This window comes from Ostrinia furnacalis, unplaced genomic scaffold (assembly GCF_004193835.3).
Source record: "Ostrinia furnacalis isolate ACB-3 unplaced genomic scaffold, ASM419383v2 OfSCF1435, whole genome shotgun sequence".
Taxonomy (NCBI): Eukaryota; Metazoa; Arthropoda; class Insecta; order Lepidoptera; family Crambidae; genus Ostrinia; species Ostrinia furnacalis.
Window position 1 is genome coordinate 158,356 of NW_021131674.1, and position 21,196 is coordinate 179,551.

Below are 21,196 nucleotides of genomic sequence, written 5' to 3' on the forward strand. Positions count from 1 at the left end.
ATTTTTCTCATTTAAGTTTATTGATTAATAAGTAATAAGTCAAATTTAACACTAATATGCATTTATATCGTGGCCAAATCGTAAAATTGATCACGTTATGATGTTGTGACCAATTATTTTATAAAATGGTGTTATTTCAAGAATCGTTGAACCGATTTAAAAGAAATTTAGTAGGAACACAATAATTTGTGATCATGGCAAGGACATGGAGGGGGGGATGCCAAAGATGCCAAACTCTCTCTTTGATGACATTACGGTATAACGTTACAAATAACAACACGCAACTACAAAGTACTTCTGCTTGAAAACTTGAAATCGACCGCCCTTCCGCCACTGTAACACATTGTAACGTTTTTCAAGACCTCCTCTCCCCCCAGATTGCATTACGTAACACTAGAACGCCCCCTTAGCAACAAATACCACTTCTCACTTTAAAAAAACGCTATTTTTGTTTTGAATTTTGAAAGAATGGGTGATAATGGGTAAAAACCGGGTTTTTACCCAAATCACCCAGTTTAAACCCAATCGGGTGAAATAGGTTTTTACCCACTACCCATCTCTACCTACATCGAGTTGAAATGTCCCAATTGAATAAAACAAAAGTATTTTTTAAATATTTTTTATTACGCTAAGGTAGTCTCAAATAAAAAATCATCAAATATATAATTTTCAATATGCACAGTTACATCTTTATACATGTAAATAATATAGTACATAACAAATAAATAATAAATAGTACCAAATTTCAGGATTTATCCATTAAGAAATTGTCGTTTGGTGAGAGTTATAATACAAAGTGACTTGACTAAATGCCAATTTGTATATTATGTGGGATACTCTTAAAATTGAAGAATAAATTTACATTATCTAAATTGTTGTTTTAATAGTCAATAATAAAATTATTTATATCAGTTAATAATGGCATTGTTCTTTGTTCAAAACGTAACATAATGTAACCAATTACTTTTCATCATCACCACCAACTAGCTTAACTTTATATAAACAATATAATATGGCCATATACGAATGAATAGGTAGATTTCTCATTACACTTTCTTTTAGAAATAAACAATTGCAACATAATAATAAAACCTAAGCAATATTAACTTACTTAAGAATAATTTTCAATATCAAAACATTTATTCTAGAGGTTATTGCTTAATATTACAATAATATTTCTTAGTAGGTTGTATCGATTCTCAGTACAAAATGACACTTGTAATAAATGGGTTTCAATTAACTCGATTGTAATTACGTGGATTGTCTTTTGAGCATAAATTACCATCTGTCACTATCACAAGTCTTTAAATTTCAAATGACCGAAGCACATGGTATAATTTTGTTACTTTGACTAAACTACTGGCATGTCGTCTTGTACAATGAGGGCACGAGCGTACACCAGCTCCCCAGGCAAGTAACATTCGTTGTTCGAAACGCCCCGCCGAAAAATGTACGGTCATGACGTATGCTCTCGTCAGGGTGCACGGACGCGTTATCTAAAGCTACGTAAATGTACTGATATCGTCCAAATGGATTCGCATATGGTAACGTCATCTACATATTGTCGTGCGAGCGAGACGAACTGTGGCTTTGTGGCGAAGTTACATTGGCTGCGGGCACCGGGCCGCGTGCGGTGTGCGTCATCACAGATCACAGGCGGCGCCACTACCAGTTGGCCATGCCGGGCTTGTTCAGCGTCATGAAGTATATCTGGCACGAGGAGCCGCCCTTGGCCGACGAGAAGAATACTTTGTCGTTGCGCTCGCACAAGAACTTGAGTCGTTGGGCCTTTTTGTGCATGAACACGCCGTCGAGGTGGCCGCTCTCGACGGAACGTATTTCGATTGCCTTGTTGCCCCAGCCCATGATTTGTCCTGTGCCGATGTAGGCTACTGAAGTGGGCATTTCTCCCCACTGTAACAAAAAAAAAAGTAATTATTAAAATGTACTAGCAACGAAACACACTTCAATATTGGCAATAACAAAATACACTAACCTGAAGAACAATATTTTTGCTAACACGTCCATTAGTATTCACATACACGCCTTCGTTGTCGTAGCATAACAATAACTGCATCCCATTGGAGTTCGGAAGAGGTACAATGCAATGTGGTACAATGGCTCCCTGTGTCTGAAAAAAATAGTATCAAATACATTTTGTTGAGGCTAAGAAATTTAATGAAGCATCTTTAAACCTTTGAACTTGCATGCTTGTTAGAGTTTAAAAAAGCCAATTATTTAAACAATACACTTACATGCTTCGGAATATAAATGTCATAGACTGTGGCAGTGTCCAAGTCAACAGCGTGGAAACCATCGGCAGAACCATAAATTACTTTCAGTCTTGTTTCTTCTTCAATGGTAAGATCTACTAAAAGAGGCCTGAAAAAAGTTATGAAGTGAGTATGATAATGTTTAAAATAAATCAATTACTTAAAATGTTAACAAATCACATACCTATGCTGTAGCTCTCCAAAGTTTTTGAAGGCCATGAATTTGTGATAGGGCTTAGGAGCCCAGGCGTATATCTCAATAGAATCCTTGAGAGCAATTACAAGGAATTTGATTCGTTGATATTTCACAATGCGGAAGTGGACTGCTCCTTGCAGCTCACCAACGTTGATCCAACCATTCCTCCTTTCCGCTTGCTGTAATACGAGGTCAAACATTAAAATTTGTTCATTGTTAATAATTCGATTAAAATAAGAGGTGCTTCTACTCACATCACTTAATCCATCGGTGCGCAGTATTTTTGACTTGAGCCAACTGAGATAGTACACTCGGACGCGGTTCTTCTTGCCGGATACCGTCACGAGAATGTTCTGTCCTTCTAGCACTTCCATTTGTTGGAAGCGGCGTCGTGAGATCAATTGATAAACTTTGCCTTGTCCAGAGCGGTCAAGTAGCATCAATCCATTTTCCGTTCCGATTAGTAAGTTGACTCCTGTAGAATGAGTGTAGCTTATTAGAATAAATATTACGCTATTATAATATTATGCCAAAACTAGGAAGAATTACGAAATTATCTATGTTGAAATTGTATGCCATCAGTAAGTTACAGTAGCTGGCTAGTTACAGCTACATATTTCCGTTTTCTCTTTCGCTCTCATAAAATAGTGATGCTTAACTTTGCAATAGAACGAGACGACTATGACCGAAAATGGGTAGCTGAAACTATGGTCCTCTGTACAGGCGACAGCACATCAGGAAAGTAACTTATGAAAAATTGTTCTTATTATGAGACGCTACAGTGCTCATTTCGCTATTGGGTCAATTTGCTATTGGTCCAATTCGTTTTTTTCTGCAATAGTAGTAAAAGTTGAATATCCTCCTTATTTTTTTCATTTTGGATATCCTTTTATTTTAGACCAATAGCGAATTGGACCAATCACGAATTGGACTAACCGCGAATTTGTGAATTTTTCACGATTGGACCAATTGCGAATTGGACCAATCGCGCCTATTCGCTCATTTTACTCTGATGTGCCGTCGCAAGTTTGAATGTGGAATACCAAAACGCTCGCCACTAACCCCAGAGCGCCGCGCAGAGTATCTCCGAGTTGAACCGCTTCTTGTACTTCCTGATCTCGGGCGTGTCGGAGCTGAGGTCGTGGCCGGTGGGCGTGACGTTGACGTTGACGTGCGACTCGCGGCGCGACGCGTTGCCGGAGCCGCCGGTGCCGCTGCCGGCCGAGCCCGCGCCGAAGCCGAACGTGAGGAAGGAGCGCTGCTTCTGTTGCAGGGGGAGGAACTGTTGCGAGCCCACCGACGAGCTCGACGGCGACTGCTGCAGCGCGCCCGCCACGAACGACTTGGACGGCGTGGACTGCGCCGAGGGGGGGGACGGGTGGTGGTGGGGGAGGGGCATGCCCCCGGCAATCGCTTGCCTGTACTGTGGAAGACCAAATTAGTATTACTTTACATTCTCATTTGAAAACTCAATTATATGCAAATTTCAATTGATGTGAATATTACTCGATTTTTTAACTTCGATGCCGTTCGATCGTGATCATTGACACTTAAATCTAAACATTAATAAGTGATGTTAGTCAGGTAAGTCCATTTCCCAGTTATTAGTGGTCATAATTCAATACAGTTGGAAAGTTATTTGCTCATTGCTATTATCTACAAAATCATGACTAAATATGACACATGACAGTATGAATGATTGCAGGCAATGATCAGATTATATTTGGCATTCCTCGAGTGTGGATTCATTCCATTCATCAATGATAATTTTATGAATGTCCTAAAACCTTGTATGTTGACAATAAGACATTTGACTGTTGTTGTTTTTTTTTTATGTGATATTTTTTTTTATGTGTTGTAAATTTGGATAAAAAATAAGATTGTAGTGTCATCTCAATTAGTTTTAAAACCAATTAAATTTTGAGGCAGTATGGCAAAGCGCCTTTGCTTTCCTGCTATCTTTGATTTCTACAAATTTTGTCCTTATGGTAAAGTTTGTCCATAAAATTTGTTTTTTTTTAGTTCTATAACAATTTAATAGACTGTGAAGGTTTGTTTAGTATACAATATACATGGCCCCGTACGTTCTTCATCCGCAAGCGGGAGGCAGCCCGCGTGCTCCCAGTCCTAGGACCCGCGACCATTGTTTACAAAGTTATTAATTAAGCCTCAAAATACTTCACTACCTAAAGCTAGGGCATATTCATACGCATTGATGGTCAACATAATCAATCCGATACAAATGAAAGCATCTAGAAAATGCATAAATAGGAAGAAATGATACAGATCTATTATAACAAACAACAATCTATGAGAACCTTTAGAAGCGCTTCGTTGCAACTCGATGGATACTTACTGATTGGCAACAGTCGTCGGCGAACCGGTCGCGGTCGGGCTCCGGGTGTTGGCATGATTGACAACGATTATACATTAATACGGTAAACCAAAAGCACGAAACCACACGGGACCCGTTCTCCTCGGGGGCTCCCAAAACTAGCGTCCAGTTACAAATATCAAGACTAGACTTTCAGTGTTAAAGGGAAGCTACTGAATGGGCTATGGAATAAATACAAGTGATTGGACAAGATTCGGAATTTGTTTTGGTAGCCCCTTATGTTAACACTCATTAGGCAATTTTATGAGCCAATTTAAAGATTCAAATTGTATAATTAGGTATAGTGTTTTATAAGCGCCCATTTGGGAGACTGTATGATAGTACATGGATAGATGTTGCGAATATAATCCCATGAAATTATATAGAAAATGATTATGTAGGTATTTTAATTAAAGATACTATAAAATTATTCTATGTATTGTCAGTGTTTGGTCTGAGTTATGATAATGAATTTGTTCTATGCATAGTGTACAAACTCTAACTAGACGTAAGTAATCAATGGTTAAAATGTGTTATACTTTATTGGCAAAAATACAATAAGATTTATAGTTGATTATTGCAGGTGTAATTCTCATAGCACCATACAAGGTGTTCAGTGACGTCAATCGATATCAATTAACCTATCTAGTATCAGAAAAACAAGACAATAGAAAACAATTTTATTGTTATCGCGCTAAGATGCGGAAAAAGATAATCCAGTTTGTCGCCTTTAACGCGTGTTTTGCATCAACAAATAGATGAATACAACATGAGAATGGGTTAAGTAATTGAATTGCTAAAGTGAAGTTCCTCAGACCAAATCCCGACATCAAGCAGTTTCTACGCTGTATGTGTAGCGAGTGTAAGGCTAGGCTATCATGAGTCTGCTCATCGGGTGAGCGTGTGAGCGGTACAGTGGTCGTGTATCTCACCTCCTCGCTGGTGGACTTGTCGTGGCGCGGCGGCGTGGTGGGCTGGCCCGCCTGGCTCACCAAGTCGGGGAGCACAGAGCTGGTGCGAGCCCCACTGCCGTCGTTCGCGCCACTCGACCGACCCTGCGCATAAAGCCGGTTTACATAACACGGGCGTAAGATTTAGGCTGCCTGGCCATTGGAAGAGGGCCTATATTAAGCAATAGGAAGACAGATAGCCTATAGCTGAGTTAATGCCCGTTTTCACCATCAATCCCTATTTTTAAGTGACCCCTATGGTAACACAACAGGAATTTTGTATACATAGGGGTCTCTTAAAAATTAGGGATCGATGGTGAAAACGGGCATTAGACTAGCAATTAAACTTGCAGAAGTTGACTTTCGCAAGCTGTTTGCCACTGTGTAAATAGCTGTGGCAAGCCAAATTCTGCAAGATTTACAGTGGTGACAGTTTGCGGAAGTCAACTTCTGCAAATATTGATACTCTAAAACTCGCTTGTAGGATACGCATCACGATATAATCTTATCGTCATTTTAGCGATAAATGTATGGGCTTATCATGTAAAATTGATAAAATTCCTGGATAAGTTTATATCGTGGCTCACATCCTAGGCTAGCCGCAGTGTAGAGACTTAGGCTGAGTTGCACCACCTAACTTTGACCGTAACTATAACATTATCCGATGTATTTTGTATGGAGTTTAACAGATTTTTGAAGTTTGTCAAAGTTAAAGTAAGATAGTGCAAGCGAGCCTTATTGGTAAATGTGGTCCTCTGCTGCGCTTCAGTGGACAGGCAGCCAACACTCGTTTTGTGATACAAATGACAAAACTTGATTCACACTCAAGATAGATTCGAATCTGTAATTAATTGAATTTGTAAGTTGGAGCATTCAGACTTGAATCTAATATTAAGTGTAGATATAATAATAAGGGCCTTAAACGCAACATCACAATTTTACGCTATCGATCAAAATAAGAACAAGAGTAATATCTATAACTAAGTAATGGATTGATGAATGTTACAATGACTAGTATTATTAATAATTTCTCAGCATCAGAGCGTGACAAACACAAACAATGCACAGCCATACATGCAATAAACACATTCACAAAAAACTGTAGATATCCTTTTCAGCTTCGACATGTCGTTAGGCGGTCATTCCCAAACTTGTTAATAGTTGGAGGTGTCGATGCTCGGTCTCCTAGGCTCGTTATTTAGAAGTCGCACTTCTGGCAGGAAGACGGTATTCGCGCGCACAGATTAATGGACAAGGTTAGAAACTCTTTGTGACTAGTGTTATGGTCAGTTAGTCTGAAAAGAAGCTGTTATGTGCAAACTAAAATGATAAAATACTGAAGAATATTATGTTGATTAAAATCTAATTATTCCAAATCCCGAAGTGATCAATGAAAATGTAAATATAAATTAAATAAATACGCCTATGAATGTATTTATTATTTAATCACGCCAATATGTAAGACGTGTGAGCAATATTAATTGTTACAACAAAATCAACCATTCAAATTTTAATTCTACAGGAAGCCATTTCTCTATAACTACACCTCCACTGGTTAATCTACATAAATATACGTTAACTATATACCACACCAATTTTAAAACACAGAATCTTCATTAACACTCGTTTATTTACGGGAGACGATAACAATTTATATCTTGTTACAAATAAATATAAAGTAAATATAACCCAAAAGGACATAATAAAAAAAAACAAGTTAGTTTATGAAGGTATAAAGATATAAAGTGTAACTTATCTTGAATTAGTTATCTATTATTATATGTACAGACTTGTATGGTATAAAGGACGCATTTTTATGTAGGTTTGGACTAGATTTGTTATATTTTTTAATAGCATCGCTTACACGCACAGTCGAGTAACCATGTTAACCATTCCCACACAGATGTAATACAAACCAAAACCAGAATACAGATAAAGGACTAACGTTCTTTCACTAATGGTTAGTAATAACTAGGTTAGAAATCGAACCCCATACCAAAATGTAAGTATGATAAATTCATTAATCAAACTATCCTGAGCGGGGAAGCAATTTACCTTATCCTGTGCGAGTACCGCTTCCTGCCCACTCGACATAAGCTCAGAGTGCCGATTGTAATGTGAGTTTCTTCGGAATACTATGTCAGATTCAGTCTTTTCTCTGCGGGGCCTGACGATGCTGGCGTCGGGCGCTGGCGTGGCGGTATCGGCGGTGACGTCAGGCGCGCCCGCGAAGCACACGCTTGACGCAGGTGAATCGCTGTTGACGGAACTCTGCCGACTCGGCGTGCTATTCTCGCTATCTTGCCTGATCAGCGCCGCCACCGTCTTCAGAGCGTCAATCGGATTATTCGCCGACACCTTTCTATCGCTCGCCTTCTTATCACTCTTCTTGACCTCGCCCTGCGCCGACATCTTCAGACTGTCGTTCATCTTTATAAAATCAGTCAATATCGGCTCGCCCGAGGCCGGCGACTTGATCACTTGCTTCCGCGAATTGTTAAATATGCCACTGGATCTCAGCTGCTTGCTCGCTCCGACCTGACTTTCGTGCTTAGGAAAGTATATTGCGGAGTGTCGCGTGCTGGGCAAAGGAAAAAAATCGGAGTTCTCCCTTCTGAACCCTCTAAAGAATCTGTTTGGAGAGTTCAACTCCGCGTCTTGTTCCTTCTTGTATTTGATGATGTCGGAGAGTTTGTCCTGGGTGGATTTCTCGCTGGGTTTTTGTGGTTGAGGTTGCTTGTGGCGGGCGGGCGGCGTGTTGTTGGCCTTGAATTGGGACCAGGGGTCTTCGCGTCGCGGCGGGGGCGTAGGCTCTACGCGCGGCGTTTCTTTCTTCTCGCCCTTGCCTTCTGCATTCCGCGAGGGGAAAAACCGCGCGAAGTCCCAATCCTTCAGGAGCACCGCCTCGTCAACGTCCGACTGCCGTTTATCGGTTTCCGTATTCTCTTTCTGGTGTTTTTTCGAACATGTCCGATACAAAAAGTACACGTAAATAATAAAAACAAAAATAAAACATGAAAATGTTAGGGATTGTGCTCACTAATCTTACTTTGGCGTGAGAAGCTATAATTTAGATGTTTGCTTTCAGTCCTACCTGAACATTATAAAGTGGCACAGCGACAATCTTGCGCGACGCTGTGGTGTATTCAAGAATGAAATTGCTTAAGTAACTAGTTTTATGTACAAATCCATTATCCTCAACCTCATGCGACCTCAAGTACTTCCCCAACCTCATAATGCCTTACATTAAGTTTTGAAGCTAATCAAAAAAGGTTTTTGCAAACCGGGTGCATGTTTTTCTTATTTTAATTAAAGTCGAATCAAAATCCGCGCAAGAATGTCGCTGTAACTTAATGTCACTGATGCTGCAGTATGATTTAAATTTCTTATTTGGCGACTCTGGAGCTTAGCTCAAGCATCGCAATCATTTACAATCGTTGTTACATTCTTGCGATATGAAATTTAGATTCGAAACTATGAAAATTGAAAAATAAGGCTCAGTTATATCTATTACTTGCAGTCAGACGCTGCAAAGTCGCCAATGTGAACCTTGATACAGGTGATAGAAACACATTCACAATATTATATTGAAGTAGTTCTAAACATGTCTATAAACTACTTAGAAATGACAAATAATGTAGCATCTTCACAAATACGCGAATGTGTTTCAAATCAGGCAGTTTCAAATGCACCCTCACGATCGTGTCATCTCGGTCTTAAACTTACCCGCTTCATCACGAGCGTGCGGTCTGGGTGTGGCTCGTCGTCGTCGGGCGTGGGCGGCAGCGGGCGCGTGGGCGCTCCGCCGGCGCCGCCGCCGTCCTCCGACACCGCGCTCAGGCCCGGTCTGTAGCAGAACTCGGGACTGACAAGCGAACCAAACGGAACCAAAAAAACGGGGCAAACGAAAAGGTAAACGCAAATCAAAAGTAACAGAAAGGGTAATGGTTAGTGTACACGGAAATAAAAGTGTGGGAAACATGATTGAAAATGAATTAAATGACAATGACCAAAAGTGGTCCAAATGTCCACCACCAATGAGACTTATATTGGCTTATAGTCCATTAAATAGAGATTAACTTTTAGTATGAGACGAAAAAAAAATAAGCTGTCAGTAAAAAGTTATGACTGTTTGAAAAAATGTAGTAGTTTACGCGCTAATCTCAGGAACTACTGGTCCGATTGGAAAAAATCTTTTTGTTATGGATAGCCTATTTATCAAGGATGGTTTTAAAATAACATCACCCAACAACCAGTAAAGACAAATGTTGTAAAAATGGGAAACATTATTCTAACAATTCTCACACGTACAAAGTCGTAGGCACAGCTAGTATAATATTTAACCCTATAGAGTTAGAGAGAGATAAAGTTCATCTATAACCCCGCGCCACATGCGACATGACATAACATACGTAGATGGACTAATCTACAAATGTGCCATAGATAGAATTATATCAAGAACATTTTTCGGATGAAAAGGTAAAAAACAGACTTTTCATTCAGTCATAACTTTTTACTGACAGAATATTTTTGATTGCGGTTTGGTTATAATGAATCAGTATTTAGTAGACTATTTTACTACATAGGTCTCGTTAGTGGTGGACATTTGGACCACACTCCATACATTTTTGGTTATTGTCCTTTGACTACACTACTAAACGAAATAATAATGTTCATCAATGTTGAAATGAAAGGTAAAAAATCTGTTGAACCACCGATGGTTCAACAAAAGTAATGTAAACACAATGTGATATGTTATATGAAATTAAAAATACGACATCCAGAAAGCAGGTATATCATCCAGATATCGATATCACCAGTCGCCACTGCAATCTAATATGCAATCGGCGCCATCTCTCGGTCACAGTGGTAACTATCTGTAACGTGGCGTGCTACTTACAGCGGTTTGGGCGGGTCGCTGGCGAGCAGCGTGCCGTCGTTGCGCACGCGGCCGCCGCTCTCTTCCGCGTCCGAGTCGCTGTCCGACTCGTCGAACGTCGGCTCCGGTGGGTTGCGCTCCACGGGAGGACCTAGCATTACATACCATTTTATACCTTACAATAAAATAGGTAGAATTCAAAATAATTTAACATATCATAACATCCAAAACGAATTAAGTACTTGTAAATTCAATCACATATTCGTAAGTGTACCAATAGTTTTAAGCATTTTTATACCGTTTTAAGCATCTAAATTCTCACTTGGAATAAAAAGTGATATAATTTTTTGGTTGTCACACACCATGTTATCATTTAGAAAACATGTAAGGGCACGTACCTTGCCCATTAGTAGGTGCACGCGGAGGTCGATTGGGCGGCTCGTTGCCTGACACCACTCCCAGTTCGTTGAGTTGTGCAGCCAACTTATCCAAATCCTGAAAATTTTAAAGCATTCACTACAATTCTTAATTTTTCTTAACAAAATATGAACTACAACATCCATATAAACTGGTTTTCTACTCGTGCATATTTAGTAAAACCTTGGGAAGCAAGTACATGTACAATAAAGCATTGCAATAAATAAAGATAAACCAACCTCTGGTCTTCGCGGAGGAAGCTGCAGTTGAAGATTACATTGGAGTGCAAAGTAATGTAACAGCGTGACATGGAAATAAAACAAATACGCAAATAAAACAAACAATTACAACAACTTGTATTGAAATGGATATAATACAGTCATAAAATTAGCTAACACCAAATGATGAATTCATATTTGTGTAAATTACAATTTCTTACTACATTGTAGAATAGTAACTAACTACTTACTATAGTCTATCCAATATAGCTTGATTAGAATGACGGCTGTCAAACGAATGTGACTAGTGATGGGTATGTTTCGTACGGTTCACATAGATGTATCGATAAGTTTTCGAAAAAATGATATGAAAAAATGCACCCAATTTTTCTTCATATATCTTTATTCATAAAAATGACAATTATGATTTAAATGTAAAGCAGGGTTCGAAAATATCCGATATTTATTATAAATATCAAAATATCGGATATTTATGATATATATTCGATATATATTAACTTTGATATATATCAATTTTGTATGAAAGCCATAGTNTTTGGCTTTGCCGTAGTCGGGTAATAAACTTAATTCCTATAAGTACCATTAAAGGTTTAATTCTGCATTACTTTTTTTTATTGAATTTCAATTAAAATAGCTATATATAAATTTAATAATCTATAAATTTTAATCAGTTTAAACTATTTTCAATTTTCCCTTGACCTTAAAGTGGTCAAATAATGTAAGTACTTACAGCGAACAAGTAATATTATCCATAGAAATCGTAATTAATTATTGTCTGTCTTTAGATATATTTTTGACTGAAATGATTCGCGTCTGGGTGTGCTGGGCACTCTAAACGACGTAGGCTCGTGGTAATGGACCTACTGCATACCTAATGTGATTTAAGTATGAAAAAACGAAAAAGAAAGAGAAGAAGAAGCTCATAATATCATTTCATCACCTTTAGTATCAATAAGTAGGTACTCGTAGTTAATACTTACCTAGGTATACATGTGTAAGAATGTCAATAAAACTACGTTTTAATGATTCCCAAAGTCAAGGAAAAAAAGGGCATCTCTTTTGTTTACTTAGGCTGAGTTGCACCATCTTACTTTAACTTTAACAAACGTCACAATTCTGTCAAACGCCATACACAAAACACCGGTTATTGTTATAGTTACAGTTAAAGTAAGTTGGTGCAACTCAGCCTTAGATTCATTCAACTAGTAAAGTAATGAGTCAATGTAATTTTAATACATTCTAGTTGAGTAAATATTTATGAGTCAATGTAATTTTTGTAAACATAGGTAATGGAGAAGTTTCGTGATGTTGAAAACATTAGATTTCACTGAATAGGATTAAAATATAGACCAAAACTAAAAAGCCGGTGAAGTTATTTTTGAAATCCATCAAGAAATGGCTGAGAAATTAATTATTTAAATTAGCTCCATATTTTCGCGTGGAACTTAAACATAAGAGGTGCCGTGACGTCAGACCACCTGTTTAAGTTTCAAATCACAATGCTTATAGATGACCCACGCTGAACTGTCCCACCAAACTCAATGACAGGGGGGCGCTACCATCGTTCAACTATAATAATATGGTTTCCAACATGGCAAAAATCTGAACCAGCGTTCCGGTATTGACGGTTGCGCCCCACTGTCAATGTCATCGACAGGACAGTTCAGTGGGTCTAGTCAAAATGCCATCGCAAACCAATATGAAGTTTTCACTAATGTCAGTCGCCGCGTCACCAGTAATTCGATTCGATCGGAAAATGGCAGCCAAAATGCACATTGAACCACCAACGACGCGGCGATATGAAAGTTCATTCAAAATCGAATAAAAGTTAAAAAATATCTATGACTTTGCGATTGTTTTTACTTTTTTTCGCTTTTCTTTTTTAATTTGTTTCTTCCTTCTTTCTGTGGGTCTAGTCAAAATGCCATCGCAAACCAATGTGAAGTTTTCACTAATGTCAGTCGCCGCGTCACCAGNTTCAGACTGAGTTTAGAGGTATACATGAAATAGTAAGTTTGGTTTATTACACTATTTTGTAACCAAAAAACAAAGTTTGGTCGATGGCCGCGCGAAAAAAAAAAGACGCCACTTTCCATACAAAATCTGGCATTGCCATTTGGCATGCAGGTACCTTAGTAAACTTACAGCTTAGTTACAACAGGATATTGCAAAATTCCCACTGAAACGAGAGTTAGCGGGAAGAAAACATTTGTATGAAAAAATCTAAACCGCGTAAGATAGACGCTTGAAATTTGGCATGCAGGTACCTTAGTAAACTTAAAGCTTAGTTACAACAGGATATTGCAAAATTCCTACTGAAACGGGAGTTAGCGGGAAGAAAACATTTGTATGAAAAAATCTAAACCGCGTAAGATAGACGCTTGAAATTTGGCATGCAGGTACCTTAGTAAACTTGAAGCTTAGTTACAACAGGATATTGCAAAATTCCCACTGAAACGGGAGTTAGCGGGAAAAAACATTTGTATGAAAAAATCTAAACCGCGTATGATAGATGAAGGGGGTAAAACGGGATCCACGCGTACGAAGTCGCGGGCGGCCGCTAGTAAATAATAAATACGTAAATTATTTATCAAATAGTAAATTATCAATGTTTTTTTACTATTTTGAGAATATTTTATGCAGCCTATGTTCAGCAGAAAAAAAAATTGAATTTTAATGGTGAGAGATTTTTTCAAATCGGTTCTATTCAAAACAAACTTTTCCTGTTAACTATTCTTTTTTTTATTCGGAAAATGCATAACATTTCATACCCACCAGCTGCGGGGGCAGCTAGTGGGTTATGTGGGGTTCTTCCTACCAGAAGGTGGGTAGCCCCTACACCCACTAAAAACCTGACTGTTACTGCCATGATTCATTGAGTGATATTTATTGGGGATATGAGGGAACGCGGGACATCGCCATTGGCTGTTGCCTGTAGCATTCGTCCTTAGCCGCCACCAGACACCTCCATGTCTAGCGACCGAGGCCTGTTAGGAAGGGACAGTTGGAAACNACTGCTGAGGAAAAGGCGAACCTTTTTGCCACCCTGTTCACTGATAACTCACGTCTTGACGTCGCAGGCAAAACGCCACCCTCATTACCCCCTGCCTCCTCCACCATGCGTGTGGTCCGCATACGGCAGAGAGAGGTTTTAAATGTCTTGCGTTCTCTTGACGTAAATAAAGCCAGTGGACCCGACGGAATTCCGGCAATTGTCCTGCGTAACTGTGCGCCGGAGTTGTCTCCTATTCTGACACGCCTGTATCGACTCTCACTTGAGACTGGACTAGTCCCTAAATCATGGAAGCTTGCAAACGTACAGCCCGTACCTAAAAAGGGCAGTCGTGCNACATTTTTGTAACTCGAGATAACCTTGTAGAGACGTCGTTAATACTCTAGCTTGATTTTTATAATTTCGAATTACTACTTATTGGTGTAATTTAACGCTGCATTTACACGAAATTATCATTTTTATTGGAAGCACTGTCGTCGAAAATATTGTTTGTAGGTCAGACGTGAATTATTTCTTGTCCGCCAATATTTAGCTCTCATTGATCGCTACTACAAAGTTATGTCGTTACTTTTGATGACAGCTGTCATTCTAATCAAGCTATATTGGATAGACTATAAGTTATGTTTATAAAATCTCTAAGCAAATCACTCCTAAAGTAAAAGAGATGACAATGAAATAAACAAACAGAATGAAATTCAACAGCCTCGTTACTGCTATCTAATAATCTTTAAAATACATTTACATGGTAATAAAAAAAATACCCTGTTTGTACTTTGTCAGAAGTAACAGTAAAAGAATCATCATTTCGTATTGTCTAAACATAGATTTAATAAAAATAAGTCTACCATGCACTAGCATACAGTACAGTACGCACCATAGGCTTGAACATGTGGTGCGAGCCGCGCTGCGGCGGCTGCGGGCCGCTGGCAGGCGGCGTCCCGTTGTTGGAGCCCGAGCTGTTGGACGAGCCCGACGACTTCGGCGTCGGGGGCAGAGGCCTACCACATTACATCCAAAATCAAAATTATCCTTATTTATTTAGACTAATTAAATTAGTACTTACAAATCGTCAAATGCTCTTAAGGAGCCTATACATGTCTCATTCTTTTTTTGCCCTACCAGCGCTTCGAGACAAACATTTGGCAAGTGCTGAGAAGAAGCGCCGCAACAAACTCAGTCACCACTGTCTGCCTGTTTAATCCAAATATCTAGCTGTATTATTTGGCGAAAAAACTTACTAATTCGTACTAAAAAACATTCGTTATCCGATTTCATTTCCGTTGATTAAAGCGACGCTCAGATGGTTGCGCGATGACGTGTCTTCCATGTGATATCATGGATTTTTTACTTATTTTATGCCCGATGAGAATGCTTAAATTGTACCACTTCAACTTATTACGATCTTATGATCAGCTTTATGAGCTCTACATTAAAGATAATTGATCTCACAACCATCTGAATCTAGCTTTAAAACTACACTACTTTTGATTTCTTCAGCTGATTTTTACTAATCCCGGGAGTTCTAGTCACTGAGCATTTTTATCTTGTATTATTCATTCATTTAATCATGCAGTTTTTTAATGTTCGTAACCTTTGTTAGCACAAAACCAAATTAATTAAAATCCGGGTTCTAATTACATGATGACAAAGGCATTTCACTGTAATATTTTCGTGGATGTACGATATGTAGATTGATGACATGTTCTGAGGAAAGATGCAGCATTAAATTGTATTTAGCTTGTAAATAAATAATGATATTTACCTATATCTATTAGGTTGCTGTGTTTGTGGGTCTGGCACTACAATCAGTCTTTGTGGAATGGAAGGCCTCGCCGGCGGGCCAGGTTCTAGAGTCCGACAAACGACAAATGTTAATAAACAATGCAAATAACGTCACGTGGTCACATGAAGTTAGGAACGTCGGTTACCTGGTATCTCCTCCCGCTCCTCGCGTTTACTGTTGCGTTTAGGCGGCGGCTGCGGCTGTGGGGGCTCCGCGGGAGCTCTGGGTTAAGAAACAGTTAATTGAGGACGAACACAGTTAATAGGCAGTTTTAGTTTGATTCATCATTAGCTTCGAAAAATTCTTGCAGTTAGAAACACTTCACTGATTTATGTCTATTTGTAATGATTTTGCTAATGGCTTTCTCAAAAAGATCATTATCTGCAGTAAACACTGCACTTTGTTAAAACACACTTTATAAACCTTAGCATGTGATGGTAATTGGTGAGCACTTACCATCACAGATGGAGACTGCTATCCCAGTGGCTATGAAAACAAAAGACACTCACCGTCCCTCCTGTATCTGTTGGAAGTTGCGGCGCAGCGTGTCGCCGCCCTGGTGCGCCGCGGCGTTGTGCACGATGGAAGAGGGCTCCCCAGCGATCGCATTCTCCTCTTCTTCGCCCTCAGATCCCGAGTATTTGTAGTCTTCGCGGACAGAATTGTCCTGCTTTCTCTTTTTACACCTATCTATGTGATCCTTCAACTGTATTCTCACTTGTCTTTCGGTAGGTTGGTCCCTGCACAATGAAGTTTCAATAAGTAAATAAAAATTAGAAGTTACAGCTAAAATACAAGTTTAAAGAGGACAAACCTAGTACATTACTTTTTAAAACATGTTATAGTCTGACTCATTTGTTATTTTGACTTGCTACATTTTGTTGATGCTGTTACCTGTTAGTAATGTTTTAAATATCCTCCTAAAAGTAATCATTTACCTGATAAAGGGATGCTTTAGAAGCTGCTCAGTATAAGGCCGTTGATGATAATCCTTGACAAGAACAGTCTCAATAAAACTATGAAATTTCTTAGCCCATTTTTTGGATTTGAGACGAGGAGGCGGATTTCTGAAATATGAGAATTATATTAGAACAAATTAAGTTCTACATTAGGTTGCTGTGAACATATTTGTATAAATTCACTTACCTTGGAATAAGAAAGAGAGCACGCATAGGATGGAGATCACAGAGAGGTGGCTGACTCTCAGCCATCTCCAAGGCAGTGATGCCAAGAGACCAAAGATCAGAGCGGTTGTCATAGGTGGCATCTGGATTCTCATCACAGGCAATGACTTCTGGCGCCATCCAGTAAGGTGTACCAATGAATGTATTCCTTCTACCGATGGTCCTATCAAGTTGTGCTGACACACCAAAATCCACTAAAAACCAAATAAAAACAATCAATACAATATGTCAAGTACATTTGAGCAAATAAAAAATAGAGATTTAGCATACCAAGTTTAACTTCAGCATTGTCAGTCAACAAGACATTTTGTCCTTTGATATCCCTGTGGATGACTTTGTTTGAGTGCAGGTAGCTTAGACCTCTCAAGATTTCTCTGCAAATGTAAGAGATCCATTCTTCTTTCAAAGATTGTCCTTTGGTTGATTTCACCAAATCCGTCACTGAACCTGTGTTTACATTATAAAAAGGTTTATTGCATACTCATAGATCGAGCTTTAATTTAAATCAAAGATAATTAAATAAATTCAATGTGACGTACCAGCACCACAATACTCCATGACTAACCAAAGTTGGTCATCTTTGCCGGGGGGACTTTTCTTAATAAATGCACCATAATAAGTAGCTATATTTCGATGGTTAGAGTACTTTTTCAGAACATTTATCTCAAGTTTGATTTCTTCCTCTTCGTCTTGTGTGACGTCCATAACTTTGATGGCAGCAAGTTGGCCAGTTTTGGTGTGGCGGCCCTGAAGATAGTACACCCAATTAAAATTTAAGTACATTATTTAGTATTTCCATTTCATTATGTTGTAAATATCATTATTTATCATTACAGATAACTTACTAACAAGTATGTGAATGATGATAGTAATGGGCATGATATCAATCTATAATTTAGGTTCATGACACACAAATGATAAATACAAGTAAATAAAGTGTTTGAATTTACATCTAGATCTACTCATTTACTATTACTGCAATGTTTAATGATTGATATTCTCAGTTGTAAACATGTTTTTATTCAAATAATCAATTCATAATCAGCTAGTAAAAAGTGAAGTTAGATTTTTTAAACAAGTTTTATCATAACATACAAAATATGAAAATACTAGATATATTTTTAAATACCTATTGTATAATGAACCAAATTCTGCACATTATAGTTAATAGAATAACTGAACTTAAAAGTGGGGGCTATCTGAAAGTAAGATTCATTGTTACATTATCACTCTCGAGGTATGATGATGACATTACCTACATTCATTGACATTAATAGCTTGACTCTCTAATTGTACAGCTTTCATTGAAGCCTATTAACTTTAATAAGTTCCCCAGGAGAGTTGATCTAATAAGCAGATGGACATTTATCATATGCAATGAAATAAGTTTTGTGTCATATCACAGGTATTGTTACTAGAGTATTTTCCCAGTGAAGGGCTACTTGCACTTTCATAGTAGAATACGATTAATGTTACCTTGTACACTTGGCCATATGTGCCATTTCCGACAACTTCTATGAGTTCGAAAATGCCAGCAGGATCCTGAAATGAATACGGGCAATTAAACTGGAGATAAAGGTTGATATACTTTTCTGTAAAGTGAACCTATACCTATGATTCACGCCCTGTGAGATCATTGCCCTTTAGTTGGATTTTATAAAATGTTACACGTAAGGAGGCTGCTAATCTATAGGCCTTTAGTTGCTCCTATTCTTAAAATGCTTTTAAAACATACCTTTAGAGCGCTGAGGTCAATGTCGTCCAATGAACAATTTACAGACGGTGCCAGTTGATGCGCCATTTTGAGTATATTGTCACACACGAAGACAAAGCACGGGAGCCTCACATCAATGTATAACAAGTAAAAAAAGCACTAAACTATGACATTGGCAAAGGGATTATTAATATTGTTGTATTAAATGTATAAATGATTTAAGAGACACATTGTTTACACCTAAATTTTGAGTAAATTACAGATACACAATTCGTATGTCGCACACACACCCGGCAGAGATGCCAGAATTGCCAGATTTATTTTATTTTATTTAGTGATGTGACGTGATTGTTTTCCGACCAATATCAAATAAGTTTCAATTGCATTCAATTGAAATATTAGGAACAATGATATTTATTAGTAATCAAGTATTTATTTGTTATGTAGAATATCAGTGACGAAAATGTTATACTGAGTCTTTGAATATCAATGACGATAACTTTATACCTAAAAATACAATGTACAAACGAGACTACGTCATTTTAAAACCCTTTTAGGTGCGATTGTGCTGCCATCTTTATATTACTTTTTATAAGACTGACAGCTGTCACAACGGCGCTAGAATCGCTAAACTATAAGTTTACGAATGAGTATATCGATTAGTAGATTTTATGTAGGTGCAATAAATATTTTTGTTCTTACAAATGAATCTGAAATACTTAGATTGCGCTTTTCATAGCTTTTAGCAAGTTTTATCCTAGGGAACCGAGTATAAATTAAGGATTTTTTATTTCTCTCTTCCACAGTAGGAAAGATCAAGAGGAAGATTAATAATGGCCCATTGCAGTTGGTTTCTGATTTTTAATGACAAAGGTTGGATTTTTCACTAGACCCATAATATTGATTGGACCCGCGACACGGGTCCTCTCAGAGGACTCCTCTGTGACACAGAAGACACCACAGATAAGGACACAGAGTCTGTGTTTTCACGAACGGAGCAGCGAGATTGGCGGTCCTTTGGTGCGCCGATAGAGTTTGCGCCAATGGAAACTGGCGTCGTTGCAAAGAAATGAGCCAAATAAAATTCATATTAGTACTTATTTGTTTTCAAGAGTTCCTAAAACATTTTATATTAATTTAACTAAATATTATGTCAAGCCACGGTCTGCTGCTTGCCTTGAACTTTTTAAATTTCCCCAGAGGAGTAGGATCTATTAAGCAGATGGACATTTACAGTATTTTCAGATGTAATAAAATATGGTTTGTATCATGAAGGGAAAATAAAATGATGAAAAAGAATGTTTCATTCAATAAACTTTTATGGTGTTTTGTCGATGTAGTTGCAAAAAGAACACAGGGTTAAAGTAGGTATCGGAAGTCCTCCTTACATTTGGTGCAGGTGTTGACCGGGCACGGATGCTTTGGCTCATATCTGCACCGCATTGGGAGGGAAGAGACGCCGTCCTGCCACGCGTGTCGTGGCGGTGCGGAGGACACGGCGCACCATACCCTTGCGGTATGTGCAGCGTGGGCTCCGCAGCGCAATACGCTTATCGCGGCGGTAGGCCGCGACCTTGTGCTGCTCAGTATAGTCAAAGCTATGCTGGACAGCAACGAGGCCTGGGTGGCAATGGCATCCTTCTGTGAAGACGTGATGTCTCAGAAGGAAGCCGCGGAGCGAGAGCGCGAGGATGATCCAAACGCGCCCTCGATCCGGCGACGGCGGAGGGGTCAGAGGAGGCGACAATATGATCGCCTTCAGTTTCCTCTCCTCGGTGATGGCCAGCGGGCCGGGGGCGTGGGGGCGCCCCCGCCTGCATTGCACAGGCCACCACCACCGTCGGACGGGAACAGCTGTGTGCTTCCAGCAGTTCCTGTCGCCCCCCGTCCTGGGGGGCTTGTAGGGCCCGCCGTGTAGGCGGGCAATCGCCGGGAAGGGCTGTGGTAGAGAAGGCTTTGTCCGGAAACCCACAGTTTCCTCCCACTTATGGCGAGTGACGGAGCACCGGGGTCTTTTTAGTGGGTATGCCTCGTCTTTCTGACTTGGTGAGCCCCACATAACCTACCCTGTCCCCGCAGGGTAGGTATGCGATTCAACGCATTTTTTTCCCGAAAAAAAAAAAGGTATCGGAAGTCCATTCCTAAACACATTATGTACCTACCTATCTACTACC

General features: G+C 39.0%; 1 protein-coding gene across 8 annotated transcripts; it reads right to left on the minus strand.

The window, feature by feature from the left end:
• Positions 1 to 939: 939 nt before the first annotated feature.
• On the minus strand, positions 940 to 19,329 carry msn (serine/threonine-protein kinase msn). 8 transcript variants are annotated; one of them, XM_028304483.1, is made up of 22 exons: positions 19,044 to 19,329; positions 18,785 to 18,850; positions 17,848 to 18,055; positions 17,579 to 17,755; positions 17,271 to 17,502; positions 17,063 to 17,191; positions 16,634 to 16,864; positions 16,270 to 16,346; positions 16,104 to 16,188; positions 15,216 to 15,339; positions 11,329 to 11,349; positions 11,071 to 11,167; positions 10,694 to 10,823; positions 9,520 to 9,640; positions 7,849 to 8,742; positions 5,776 to 5,898; positions 3,532 to 3,733; positions 2,724 to 2,944; positions 2,458 to 2,648; positions 2,256 to 2,382; positions 1,997 to 2,125; positions 940 to 1,914 (listed from the first exon to the last, which is right to left on the minus strand). In XM_028304483.1, the coding sequence occupies exons 1-22, from the start codon at positions 19,107 to 19,109 to the stop codon at positions 1,666 to 1,668; spliced, it is 3,900 nt and encodes a 1,299-aa protein (XP_028160284.1). In that variant the 5' UTR covers positions 19,110 to 19,329; the 3' UTR covers positions 940 to 1,665. The 8 variants fall into 8 exon arrangements, with proteins under 8 accessions (XP_028160284.1, XP_028160283.1, XP_028160282.1 ...); XM_028304482.1 differs by having other exon boundaries at positions 1,997 to 2,131; XM_028304481.1 differs by having other exon boundaries at positions 3,532 to 3,892.
• Between the last annotated feature and the right edge of the window lie 1,867 nt (positions 19,330 to 21,196).